The 14,022-nt window shown below is 46.9% G+C and overlaps 1 protein-coding gene across 1 annotated transcript in view; it reads right to left on the reverse strand.

Annotated features, from left to right (window-relative positions):
• RIMS4 (regulating synaptic membrane exocytosis 4) overlaps window positions 1-13,683 on the reverse strand; it is a 60,967-nt gene extending 47,284 nt beyond the window's left edge. Inside the window, exon 1 of the mRNA XM_069072273.1 lies at window positions 13,255-13,683. Coding sequence (XP_068928374.1) covers window positions 13,255-13,351 — 97 coding nt within the window. The 5' untranslated portion in view covers window positions 13,352-13,683. The remainder of the gene's footprint in view (window positions 1-13,254) is intronic.
• Between the last annotated feature and the right edge of the window lie 339 nt (window positions 13,684-14,022).

Genomic DNA, 14,022 nt, shown 5'->3' on the forward strand with positions numbered 1-14,022 from the left:
AGAGAGAGAGAGAGAGAGAGAGAGAGAGAGAGAGAGAGAGAGAGAGACAGAGAGAGAGAGAGAGAGAGAGAGAGAGAGAGACTGACCCATAGAGATTAAATGACTTGCCCAAGTTTACAGGTCCTGTGAATTCAAGTTCAGTGCCCTCTCAGCTGCATGGTGATGCCTCTGAACCCTTCATCTAATGTTATGAGGAAACAGATTCAAAGAGCTGTGATTGGCTCCCAGGTCACTCAGGCAGTAAATAGCAGAGCTGAGAATGGAACCCATGTTCTCTGACTCCAAATCCATTGCTTTTTCAATTAACCATTAACCTATGATCAAAGGATTACAAGATCCTTTGATTTCTAAGATCCCTTTCATCTCTAATTCCTAGCACTCTAAGACAAGTTCAATCCATCATCAACTATAAACAACTTAGCAAGCAATCAAATACATGAATCATTGTCACCACTTTGGAGAACAGATGGCAAGCTGTTAACAGGACAGGCCACAGGACAAGTGACTTTTCAGAGAGGGCAGAGTATGAAAGGTTCATCTATTGAAGGGGACTTCCATGAAGAACCTTAAGATTCAGCAGATCCCTTAAACTCTGAGTACCCAGGCTAGTACTCGTAGGCTCCAAATGGGGAAACAGCAAAAGAAGAAGGGGTTCAAATCTTTGATGATTCTCCTCCTCAACTGCTCTTGCTTTCTCTCCTAAACTATCTGGTATTTAGCTACTAGAAGATCTGAGTTCAAATCAGGCCTCAGAGACTTATTAGCCATGTGACCCTAGGCAAGTCACTTAACCCTGTTTGTCTCAGTTTCCTCATTTGTAAAATGAGCTGGAGAAGGAAATAGCAAACCACTCCAGTATCTTTGACAAGAAAACCCCAAATGAGGTAACAGAGACTCAGACAGGACTAAAATGACTGTATTTATTAACTTTACATTGATGCTGTATTTTTAAATGTACTTATTGTCTCTCTCATTAGAACATAAGCTCCTTGAGGGGAGAGATTATTTCATTCTTGATCCTTGTTTTCCCAGCACCTAGCACAGTGCCTGGAACATAGTAGGCACCTGAAGAATATTTGCTGATTGATATTTTTGTTGCCAAGCCCTGGGGTTCTTTCATTCCAAGGACTATGAACAGTTCAGAGAATATTTTGTGTTTTTAAAAATACCTAGCATTTAAACAATTAGTTCATCTCTCATCCTCTCATCCCGTAAACATTTATTAAGTGTCTATTGTTTTCAAATCACTATACTAGGCACTGGGAAATTACAAAGTTTAGCTAAGATGGGATCCTTACCCTTACTGTCTAGGGGGAGGAGGAGACACACACACCCAGGAAACTACACAGTTACTTCAGAACAGTAGAGGAGAAGTGCATTAGCATGAATACAAAACAATATACTTTCTAAGGTCCATGGGAGCAGATCACTATCATTTAGAGCAGGGGAGTGGAATCAGGGGAAGATTTCCAAAGGAGGTAGTATTGGATTAGTAGGAATTCAACAGGTCATGGGAGGGGGGGAATCACAAATTCCCAACAACTTCTAATACATACACACACACACACACACACACACACACACAGAGTCATCCATACCCTGAAGCTTTGCCACCTTCAGGAGCCTTCTGACTAGTCCTAGCGGTTATCTGAAGGGGACCCTTGCCCCAAATAGTGAATCCCCTTCCCAGGGCCAGATGGTTTGGGGGAGGGTGGCCTGGGAGGCAACCAGCCCAAGCTGTGCTCTAGGCTCCATCAGAGACATTTGCTTTTCAAACTAATTAATTTCCCATTACGGGTCCCAATTAGTGACACATCCTCCCACATGCTCCTAGGGTAATGCCAGGCGGAAACTAGCAATCTTAGGGAGACACTGAGGAGAGCAAGAGCTCCTGGGGTGGGGATTGGAGAGAATGTTCAGAGATTCAGCTGAGGACAGGGTTCTTGTCTTTGTTTTTTGTTCCCCGTGGGGCTGAGGCACACAGTAGGTATTCCCCAAATGACTGGTAATTGACTGGGGTCTCTGGTCATGTAGAAAGAGTCTCCATTACTGGGGGCCCTCAGTTTTCCCACATGTAAAATAAGGGAGGAGATGACTTCTAAGGTCCCTGCTAGCTATGACATTCTATGCCTTAAGGGTGCTTTCAGCTCTGACGTTTTGGTATATATCTATAAATGTATAAGTTGTCTCCCTTGACAGAATATAAACTCCTTGAGGGCAGGGAATGTTCCTTTTTTGTCTTTGTATCCCCAGTGCTTGTCACATAGTAGGTGCTTAAGAAAAGCTTATTGATTGATTCTTTGTTTACAGGTACCATCCAGCTCTGACATTCTGTTTTCTATGAACCTCTCAGCTCTGACAACCTAAATACCCTTTAGGAAGTTTTATCCAAATCTCTCACTTCTGTGATGGACAGCATCCTTTCCCCAGGAATTTCACATGCTAAGCCTCTCTTCTTTCCCTCTAGTCACAGAAGAAACATTAGGAGCCATCTTCCTGCTGGATGGACTGAGCAGAGGGTGGAAGAAATGCAAGGATGTCCTATAATTTGCTAGGACACCAGGGGTCCCTCCCTTTGGCTAGCTCCAAAACAAACTCTCTAACTGCTAATAACCATGGAAGGGAAAAAGTAGAAATGGAACCTCCTTATAATACTCTATAGAAATGGTGGGAAAAGGAGGACTCCAATGTGTTTCTCAGGCAGGAGACACTGGAATAGATGTGAGACAAAGGCTATGACCCTGGGATGCTAAAGTGAAAAGAGATCTCTGTAATTGTGCATTCTCTTTGTTCTTCATTTATTAAGTCAATGGTCAACAAGTAATTATGGAATGCCCACTAGAGGCAATATGGTTTCATGAACGCCCCCTCAGTGTTCTAGCCTTTGTGTTGACATCTTCCTCCACTTTTGGGCTTGATTCATTTAAACCCAACCTGGCACATCTCATCCTATAGTCATGGTCAGTCTGGCTGTCAGGTCCAGCCCAGTCTGACCACTCCTCTTGGATGGGCAAGGGTGGGGGTGGGGCAGAAGAACTGGCTTTGCCCTACCAGCACTGCCAGTCCCCTCCTCCCTCCACCAGAAATAAATTAAGTTTCTCAATGTGAAAAAAAATGGGGCAGCTAGGTGTTGCAGTGAATAGGGCACCAGTCCTGGAGTCAGGAGGACCTTAGTTCAAATCTGACCTCAGATACTTGACACACTTTCTAGCTGTGTGACGTTGGGCAAGTCACTTAACCCCAATTGCCTTGCCTTCCCCCCCAAAAAAAAAATTAAAATTAAAAAAAAGTTCAAGTCTCGCTCGGACAGATCACTTCTCTAGAAACCTAAGCTTTCCACCTGTAAAATGGAGACAATAATGCTACCAGTAACAGAGTTGCTGTGAGGAATACATGAGATAATGGTTATAAAGAAGTGTTTTTTACCTCAGAGTCCTATATAAATGGAAGCCATCTTTGTTAGCTTTCAACCACTTTATTGGTGATCTATCATGGAGCTGTCTCATGCAGTTCTGAAGGATTTTAATTGCTCTCAGAGTAAGCAAGGTATGGATGGCCTCTGTGGGATAATCACAATGAATTGTGTCTCAAATGATAAGCAAAGAATTGTGGGGATTGTTTGTGCAGAGGTGTGAAATGCTAGGATCCGAATCATGGATTCCTGTGTTGTCAGAGAAGGGAAAGACCTTCCAAACCATCTTGTTGAATTTTCTCATGCTGTGGATGAGGACACCAAAGCACCAAGACTGGAAGGGACAGCATGAAAGTCACATAGAAGTGTATGGCGGAACCAGGATCAGAGCCTTGGTCTTTAAGCTATTAATTTAGTTTTCTTTCCACTCCAAGGGATGTTACTGAGTCCTTTCCCTGGAGAGGGCTCTGGGGTAGGAAGACCCAGGCTCTACTATTCATTAGCTGTCCTGACCTCAGACAAGTTCCTTCCATACTTTGAGCCTTGGTTCCCTGATCTGTATTATAAGAGCATTTGATTAGATAGTCTCTAAGACTATTCCACTGCAAAGTTCAGTGAAAAGAACCCTGACTCTGGAGTCACAAAACCTGAGTTCAAATCCCACCTTTGATGCTTATTACCTGTATGACCCTGGACAGGTCATTTAACCACCCTAAGCCTGGGGGCCCTTATGTACAAAAGGATGGAGTTGGACTATATGGTCTCTGAAGTTTTTTTCAGCTGTGGTAGGTGATTCTATCATTTTAATAGACTGAGACTGTGAGCCTAAGCATCAGTGCTGGCACTTACTAATGGTGTGACCACAAACATCACTGTACCTCCATTTCCTCAGCTGTAAAGTGAGATCATATTTGCAGTATTCATTTTTCTGGATTGTTGACCCCAAAAGCTTATAGAAGTGGAAACTTTGGAATATTTCTAAGAAACAATTGTTATTGTTATTAGAGATTCCAGGATCACATAGGCAGGGTTCAATGACCTTCCAAACTCAGACTTGTGATAGCAAGGACAATTTTGAAAATAGGTCTAACATTGTCTAATACATCCCAGACACAAAGTGACGCTCTTCATCCCAAAGAGCCCCTTTCATGAAAGCATCTAGTGCCATAGTAAGAGGGCCAGACCAGGACTTAAGGACCTGGGTTCTAGCCCTGACTGCCACTAATCAGTGTGTGACTTTGTACACATCACTTCCATCTTTTCATTTCTTCCCTTATCTGTAAAATGAGGGCTTTAGATATGTCTTTACCCCACCCTCTCCAACCCTTCACCTCTTTCCTTCCCTACGAGGGACCCAGCACAAGGACTCTTTAGGGACATTTCACTCCTGTGCTGTTTCCAAAACTGTTAATGAAGTGTGCTGCTAAATGCAGTTACAATCCTGGGGGCTAAGAATATAGCTGACATCAGCCTTGTCAGTTTCCGAATGAATCAGAGCCCAGCTTGGGGGGAAGAGGGAGGTGGGGGGGGGACTGGAGAGAGAATGTTCCCTAGTTGTCAAGTCAAAAGAAAAGCCTTAAATATAATCCAAACCTGGCCTGCATGGGTTCAGGGAGGTCAATAGATGAAGGTGAATTCTCTAGAGATCCAAAAGAGGAGACCAGAGAGGGAACAGCAGAGGCTTAGTCAGTGACTGGATAGGACTGCAGCTATCTAAGTCTCTCAAATGAGAGGATTTGGGCAAGAAAGCTGCCTAGACAGGTGTCGAGTAGAGTGCAGCTGCCAGCAAGAGTGAGGTCAAATATGGTCACTCATGGAGTAGCCATGGAATCCTAGAAAGAGCTCTGGACTTAGAGTCAGGAAGCCAAGATTTCTGGCCTTGGCTCTGCCAATAATTCACTGTGTGACTTCAGGCATCTTATCTCTCCTCTCTTGGTCTCAATAAAATGAGACAGGTTGGATTAGATGATCTCTAAGATTCCTTCCATCCTATAGTATAAAATTCTATCTGTACAGGTGCCTTCATAAGATGCCCTGGGAATACTCTTCTCTGGTGCCTTCCATACCTTAGACAAGAATTTGTCCCTCTCCCCAAAACTTTTCCCCTGTACATTTAATTCACCACATTTATTCAGCTAACATTCATTAAGTATTTGGTGCTCACAGAGCACCATGCTAGCCATTGGGAGTGCAGGCAGGGAAGGGAGAGTAGAGGAGCAGTACAAAGTTTGAATGTCTTGCCCCTACTTTCATGGAACTTAACAATCTTGGAATGTGGCTCTACCTGACTCTATCAGGTAGGATCAGGGATGTTAATAATTGCTACCAAAGGGACCAGGCATCAAGTCTATGCCAGAGAACTCAGATCAAAAAGTTGAAAAAGAAGCAACACTCAGTGAGTCTTTTTAGCATCAAGGCAGCTGAGCTAGACAAAATTTTTGGATTTTGAAGGGGGTAAAGGGGTGGAGGCCCAGAGGAGGAAGGGCACTATTGTCTATATTATTCCAGTAACATAATCAGACTTGGAAATCCCTTCAGGATAACTTAAGTGAAACAGTTTTTTTTTAGTTCTTTATTGAATTAACTGGATAATTGGTCCAATTCCCTGCTTCACTTTGGCTATAGAAGTCCCAAAAGGGTTCTTGGTTTTTCCCAGGCAAGAGCCAAAAAAGGGTTATATTGTGGAATCCTCCATTAATACTTCATAAATTTTCCTTACAACAGCCCTGTGAAATGTTCTAAATATTATTGACATGATTCACCCCATTTTACAGATAAAGAAAGGCCTAGACAAATTGTGACTTTCCCAGATTTAGTAAGTAGAGGAACCCAAATTTTCAGACTCCAGATCCTTTTTCCATTACACTATTGTAATCCTCATTTTACAGATGAGGAAATTGGGACACAGAGAGAAAGTGTCGCGGGGTCACATAGTTAATAAATGGACTTATTAGATCCAGGACTGGAAAACAGATCTTCTGACACTAAGTTCAATGTCCTTCCCACCATATTATGTTATCATGAAGACAGCTAGAGCTTTAGGAGAGGCAACAGGGGTTCAATCAACCTTAGGGAGAGAATAAGATGGGAGAAACCCCCTCCCCTGGATTTAACAGGGATCAGGTCCAGTCATACACATACAGATCATGGGTTTTGCAAGGATAGGGTACTTTTTCACCTCCAGGGAGATTTTAGATAGCTTTTTTTTCCCATCAAAAATCTCAGGTCACATTTCAAGGACAGCATGGAACACTAGTCCTGGGAAAGAAACTCTTCTAAGACAGGAAGAAAAAAGGTCAAAGAAGCAGGGGCAGGGGTGGGGAACAGAGAGATACAGAAAGCATTCCCAGGGGTGTCTGGAGCCATGGCAGTGAAAGAGAAGACTCAGAGTGGTGGAGTTCTGACTGATCCCTACTCTTGCCCCCATTAGAGCCCCAGAGGACCGATTTCTTCAGGGAGTGTGGTGCAGCTGAAAGATCACTGGGTGAAGATCTGGGTTTGAATCTTTTCTCTGCTACTTTCTAACTATATGACCTCAGGCAAGTGACAGTCTCTCTGGTCCTCACCTCTTTCCTTTGAAAAATGGAGAAAAATGGAGAAAATCCCTGCCCGGCTCTCCTCAGATGTTGTGAAGATCCAAGGAGATAATATACCTAAAGTGCCCATAGAAATGTAAATATGACTATTAGTGATAACTAAGTTTCCCTTGATCATACACCAACCTACACACAAGCTAGGAGACTAGAGCAGCAGCAGCAACATTGGCCTTATATTCAGAAGACCTGCAATGGAATGTTGGCTCTGCCACCTGCTTACTGAGACATTGGGAAAGATGCTTAACCTCTCTGAGGCAGCATTCTAGCTTCACTAAGAATAGGGATAATAACTCCTACCATACATCTCTTCAGGACTAAGGGTTTTTAAGAGACTGAACCTGTGATACCATTTGGTACAAAGGTACTTCAGGGTGGAAGAACTTTCTTTATCAGTGCAGATCAACATCTTTCCTGCAATTTATAACCCTATGAGGAGTGGGGAACCTGTGACCTTGAGGTCACGTGTAGCCCTCTAGGTCCTCAAGCTCAGTTGCTGCAGAATCTAAAGAGCCACATGAGGCCTGGAGGCTGCACATCCCCCCTCCCCCTACCTTGGAGAGTTATCTCTAAGGCACTGAAGAGTGAAATGGCTGCTTTAGGGTCAGATAATCAGTATTTATCAGATCTGGATTTGAACCCGAGTTTTCCTGACTCAGAAGTCATGTTGCTTATAGGTCTATCTCTATCTCAGCTTGTCTGTCTGTCTCTTTGTCTCTGTGTCTATCTCTCTGTCTCTGTCTTTGTCTCTCTATCAGTCTTTCTTTCCGATCCCCATGTTGTTTTGTTTTGTTTTTAGTACAAGAATTACATACAACAAGGCTGTGAGGAAAATAGTACAAGGACACATAGATACAGATGGAAGAACTGGAGCACCAATGTACATTTTACACATACTGAAAATTGTGTGTGGCCTTAAAGTGTTACAGAAATGTGAAGTATGGTGACAAGAATAAATCCGCCCACAGGTTTTGAAAAGCCGACTCCCCAAGTCTGTGAGAGCTCCTGACCTGGGCGCTATCTCCCTAGGCTCTGGAACCCAGGTGAGGACTGAGGAAGCTGCCTCAGGGAAGGTGCCTTTGGGGAACTGTAGCCTAAACCCCGAATCCAGGGCAAACATCCTTTAGGCTGAAGGAAAGGGGAGGAGTGGAAGGAGGAGAAGGGAGCTGGTCTGGTCTGTGGGCGCCTGAGGAAACTTCTATCCCGAAGACACTGGCCGGGATCTGCTGGGAGAGGACCGCTGCCGACGGGCTGTTGCCATGGAAACCTCTTCCCTTCCCTCTCGGCGCTCGCAGCATCCTGGCGCCGCTCCTGCAGCTGCGGGGGCCAGAACCGAATGAAGAGACGGCGGCTAGGCTAGGCTCTATTTCCCCGCTACCTCCTCCGTCACCGCCCAGGGTAAGGCTGTAGCCTCCGGAGGACCGAATTGAAAAAGTACCTGTTGAAAGCTAAGAAAGGTCTGGCCGGGCAGGGGGGAGGGGAGGGAGTGGGGGGAGGGTGTCACTCCTCACGCCCCCTCCCATCTTTCCCGCAAACCCCATTCCAGATTTCCCATGGGCTGCAAATCTGCTACTCAAGCTTAAGGGCTCGAGAACCTGGAACTGGGTTCCTAGATCCACCTCCCTAAATGCAGAGAACATTGAGAAGGAAACGGGAGGAGAGGGTTTAAGCTGGGACAATCACCACGTGGATCTTCCCGCCCCTCCCCCATCCTTAAGATTCACTGCTTCCAGGGGTGCCCTCGGCTGCAGCGATGAAATCCTAGCAAACGATCAGATTAACAGACGAAAGGGACCTCAGAAGAAACATAGATTCCCTTCCTCATTTTACGAGTGAGGGAAATGAGACCCACAAAAGTGAGGTGACTTGTCCAAGGTCACAACAAAGTTGTAATCATCTGAAGCGGAATTTGGGTCCCTATTACAGTCTCCCAGTAAGGATAATGAAATAAGACTGAATAACTGAATTTAACACAAGAAGCAGCCCACAACTTCTGGCAGAGGGAGAAGAGTGGCTCAAAAGACAGGTCTAAAGCTATACTTGAATCCAAACCATAAATTGTTGAAACTAATGGTAATATAATAATAGTAAAAAAAAAAAAAAAAAGCCATTGAATTGGGAGTCGGGGGACCTGGATTCGAGTCCTGGCTGTCATTTGTGACCTTGGCCAAGTCACTTAACCTTGTTTTTTTTTTCTCCCAGACCCAGCTTTGCTGGGTCCCAGTTGTGTGACCATGGAGAAGTCATTTCCCCTTTCTGGGATTTAGCTTCATCTTCCACACAATGAAAGACAAACTCTTAGGTCACTCCTGGACATAAAGATGTATTCTTCCTTCTGGGGGCTGGCAGTGGCAGTGTAGGACATATCAGATTAAAAAAATTATTGATAAATTTTTTTACACCTCACTCATTTTTCAGTAACCTCTCCAATACCCACCTCCTAATAACAGTATACCCAAACAACAGTTTAGCAAGTTAAAAAAAAACAACACTATAATTTCGTCAATTTTGAGCCTCAGGTCATCTGATATGTCTCCTGAGAAACATTTTCTTTCGGACGGATTCTCAGTATTCTAGGCCGGATGCTGGCTTCTATCTATGCAAAGGTACTGAGGAGGCCTTGAAAGACCTTTCTTAGCGACAAGAGTGGGAAGCCAGGACGAAGAGGAATTGGGGCAATAACCAGAACGCAAGGACACCTCCGAGTTCCCTTCGCCTTTTTCGGGTTCAAATAGAACAAGTTCGAACTTAGCGATAAGACAGTGACAATAAACTCCTGCTCCAAGCACCTGTTCTAACTAAGGCTGATAGCTATTTAAAGAGACCCCTCACCCCCTGCACGGCCACCGCCACAGCCAGAGCCACACTTGGATCTTGCGCGCGCGCGCACACACCCAGCTGGCGGGCTCGGCCTCCCTGGCCAGCCCAGGCAGGCTGTAAGGGAAGCTTTTTCACCCTGGAAACGGTTTCCAGTTTGATCCATTTCGTGGAGCCGCTCCTTGCGCCATGACTCAGAAGCCGCTCTCATAGGGCAGAGGAGGGGGCTCGCCTCACCGGAAGCGCGGTCAGGGACACAGTCTTCTTTCTCAGGAAGGGGGAACGGCGGGGGAAGGAAAGAGATGTAGCGAATTTCAGAGGGGAGGAGGGAGAGGAGAGATAGGGCTAAGCCATTTCTGAATGCTTCCGAAGCAGCGGGAGAAAGATCCCTGGCAGAGAGCCAGGAGGCTTTGGCTCGACCCCGGCTCCGCCACTCGCTAATTGTGTGACCATCCCTTCTCCGGGTCTCAGTTGCCTAGAATCGAATGGGATTAATAACCCCTGCTTTGCTTCCCCCACCAGGGAGAATTTGAGGTAGAGACGGTAAAAAACAAGGATTATTCATAGCTGAGATATTAAACTGAAAACAGATAGACGGTCTGGGTGATACATTTGCGCTCTGGAAACCTTTAAAAGGACTGGAGAAAGGCCTCCCAACCACTCACCGCCTTTATGGACGAGTGGTGAGAAGACATGGACGAGAATGGCATAGGATAGGAAGGCATGAGTAATTGGAGAGGGGTTGCGATCTGCATAGGTGGAGGGGTCGCTGATCCATGAAAGCACGTATCCACTGACGGTATTCTGAGAGCAGAATTGCCCTTATCCCGAGGTAAAGCAGTTTCTTTTAGAAACTAGCAGAGCAAAATGCAACTGGTTATCACAGTCAGCAGAAGTGAGAAGGAAAAGTAAAAAATGGTTTTTAAAAAATGTTCCCTCAGAAGAGAAATGAACCATACAGACAACATTCTGCTTCCAATTTTCTAGTGAAAATCTTTGGAGATGAAATTCTGGTCTCATTCTCCTAGGAGGTCCAAGCTGTGCCCCACCCCCATCACCACTGCAGCCCAGGGGCTAAGCAGTAAGGCCCTGAGCAAAAGCTTTTGTGATCTGATGATTCACCCCCAAACTTTTCTAGACCCCAGGTCATTTTTCCACAGTCAGATTTCTTGCGTCATACTCCTGACCTGTAAAGGAACAAGTCAGAGAAACATGTGGTCGACCCTGCCCCCACCTGATGATATCAAACTGTGGGGCTTCCCATTCCTAGTAGGAGAAAAGGCACAAAGTCCTTCCCCTAGGATGGGTATTGACCTCCAAGATCTGACCTCTGTGTTTAAGAAAGGGAATTTTGAGATGAAGGTATAGAATGGGATGCATGTAGGGAGTGGAGAGAAAAAAAAGAAAGGATTTGTTTCACCTCTCTTGTCCTCAGCAGATGGGTCCTAGGGTGAAGTTCAGTTCTGATATTCAGTTATCTTTCTTCTTTAGAACAATAAATGTCAATGTTCCCTTCTAGCCCTGAAGTTCTCATACCTTCTTAGGAGGCATTCTTTCCCTCTTGCTGGTGTGTGTGTGGGGAGGGGTGGGGGCAGGAAGAGAAAGACATCATTCAAAATGGCAATGGTTGGCATCTGAGTGGACAACTACATGAGGAAAGGTGAGGAAGGGAATGGGGGGTGAATTCACCCCTCAATCTGGCTTCAGGGAATTGTTCTCCCCCCCGCCAAGCTTCCAAATCAGCTTTTCCAATCAGTCAGTCTGGATGGTCTGGTTCCACACAGAATCCTTGAAATTCTTTCAGACTTAAATAGGATCATAGGTCCAGAGCCGGAAGAGACATCAGAGGCCATCTAGTCCAACCCCCTCATTTCACAGATAAGGAAATTGAAGGGCCCGGGAATGATAAATGATTTTTCCAACATCATACAGAGAGTATACGGTAGACATGAGATTAAAGCCTGGTGCTCTGACTCTACTGCTCTGACTACGATCTGGTTATTCTGTTTCTCTCCAGGTATACCAGGAGAGCAGACAAAATAAGCCTTTTCCCCGTTCCAAAGCATGTAGGGATCAACATATTTGTTATTCTACTATCTTCCCCAAAAGTGCCTATTGCTAACCATGTTTTGGTCTAAGCACAGAAGGCTTTCAGAGAATGGTTCTAAATCTCCCCTCCTAGCCTTGAGAAGCAGCATGGTGTAGCATATAGAGCACTGAATTTGTCCCATCACAGATATTTGCTGGGTGACTCTGGGCAAGTCCCTTAACCTCTCTGTGCTTCAGGTTCCTCATCTGTAAAATGAAAGAGGGCAGAAGTCTTTCAGATCCCTTCCAGCTCTAAATCTACTATCCTATGATCCTTGCATTCGGTCCCCTTTCTGGCCCAGCCAGCAACTACAGTTGCAATGGAGCCAAAGCTGGTATTACTAGATAGCTTTCTCACACACATTCAATCCAGGATAGCTCCCTAGAAGCCATCTTTTACTTAAATGAAATGAAGTACCACAAGAAAGTCCATCCCCTTCCTCACACAACCCCACCAGACTTGCTTGTTTTATTTGGTTCCAAACTGTAAGTCTCAGAGTTGCTTCTTCCTAAATATTCCCAGACCCTACACCCTCCCTTTTCACTCCTTCCCTAGGTAAGGGTTAAAAACCGTGCGGCTCCAGCACCCCAAGCATCCTTTTGGCCTGCTAGATGATGCCAAGTCCAACCTATTCCCCAACCAGCCATATAGAGGCTTGTCCCCTCGGGACAGAGAAATCTACCCTTGATCAAAAAAGTCCAAAGTCAGGATCCCTGTTTAAGTCACAGATCTCTCCAGGTAGAATTGATAAAGAGATGAAAGGAAAGAGCTTTATTTGCACTGTTCTTCCTTTCCCACTCTACCCCAGTATCCGTTGGACCAAGGGCTCTGATGAGGAAGGTGGGGGCCGCGAGGGGGGTCCATGGGGCCTTGAGCAAGCTCCTTCCCTAGAAATTGGAGTGGGGGAGGGGGTGGTGTGGGGTGGCGCAGGGCGCCGAAGATACGTGTTGAGTACAAGCAGGAGGTCTCAACCCAGGATTCTGCTCCTAGAGCTCCCCAGAGACTGCCTAAAAACCGGACTACGCCCCGGGGGCCATCTCGTGGGGAAGGGCTTGTATCCTATCCCAGAGCCCTCATTCAAGGACCACTTCGGCTGGCGTGGTTTCTGTTGCCCCTTATCCTTCCCCCCCCACCCAATCCATATCTTCTCAGCCCTCCGAGCCCCATCCCTGGGGGCCACCCTTTATCACTTCGTCCACTTACTTCCCTCGAGGCCTCTCCAGAATTCCAGCTCCTGCCTCCCCCCGCGCCCACCCCTCCAAACCTACCTCCCGAGCCCCCCACCCCCGTCTCTGCCAGCCCGCGGGCCTCCTTCCCCCACCATCCCTTTTCCCGGCTCTCACCAGCGTCTTCTTCGTCGAAGGAGTTCATGCAAGGGAAGTAGATGGCGAGCGCCTCGAAGGAGGCGGACAGGCTGAGGCGGCTCTGAGAGCGCTCCATGTAGAGCCCAGGAGGACCGGCCCCGGGCGCCTCGGCCGCCGGCGGCTTGGCCAGCTTAGCCGCCCCATTTTTGACCCGGAGCACCGCGCGCGGCGTCTTGGCGGCTTGGCTGGGGCTCCGAAGGAAGAAGGGAAGGAGCCTCTGGGGCTCGGGCTCGGGCTACTGGGCTGCGGGGCCCACACCGAGCTCGCTGCACTGAGCTCTGGGCTTAGGCAACTACGCCTGGACCGCTGGGAGTGGACGGGATAGGATGGGACTGAGTGGGTCAGGGCCGGGCCGGGCCGCGCCAAGGTGAGGCGCGCGGAACCGAGGGACAGCCTGCTTTCCAGTCTGCGGCGCAGACCTGACTGGCGCTTCATTCCCCCAGCCCAGGGCGGGCTCTAGAGTGAAGTCATCGGCTCAGCCAATCGGCGCAGCCCGCGAAGGGAGGGGGCTCCCGGGGAGCCGGGGAATTGGGGGGCTCGACGTTAAAGGGGAAGTGGGCTTGAGGTGGGCGGGGCTCCAAGCTGGGGTCACCATTCTCCAGGGAAGCTGGACAGCGCTCGACTAGCTTCCGAGTCATACAGAAGCGCAAAGCCCAAGGAGCAGGTGTCACTGACAACGGTGAGAATGGAGAGCGACAAGTGGGGCGGTTCTGGTTTGAGAAGCAGAGGTCTTAGAACTGGTAGGGA

This window comes from Petaurus breviceps, unplaced genomic scaffold (genome assembly GCF_028583685.1).
Source record: "Petaurus breviceps papuanus isolate PSGF00001 unplaced genomic scaffold, PetGlider_PUasm1.0 90845, whole genome shotgun sequence".
Classification (NCBI taxonomy): domain Eukaryota; kingdom Metazoa; phylum Chordata; class Mammalia; order Diprotodontia; family Petauridae; genus Petaurus; species Petaurus breviceps.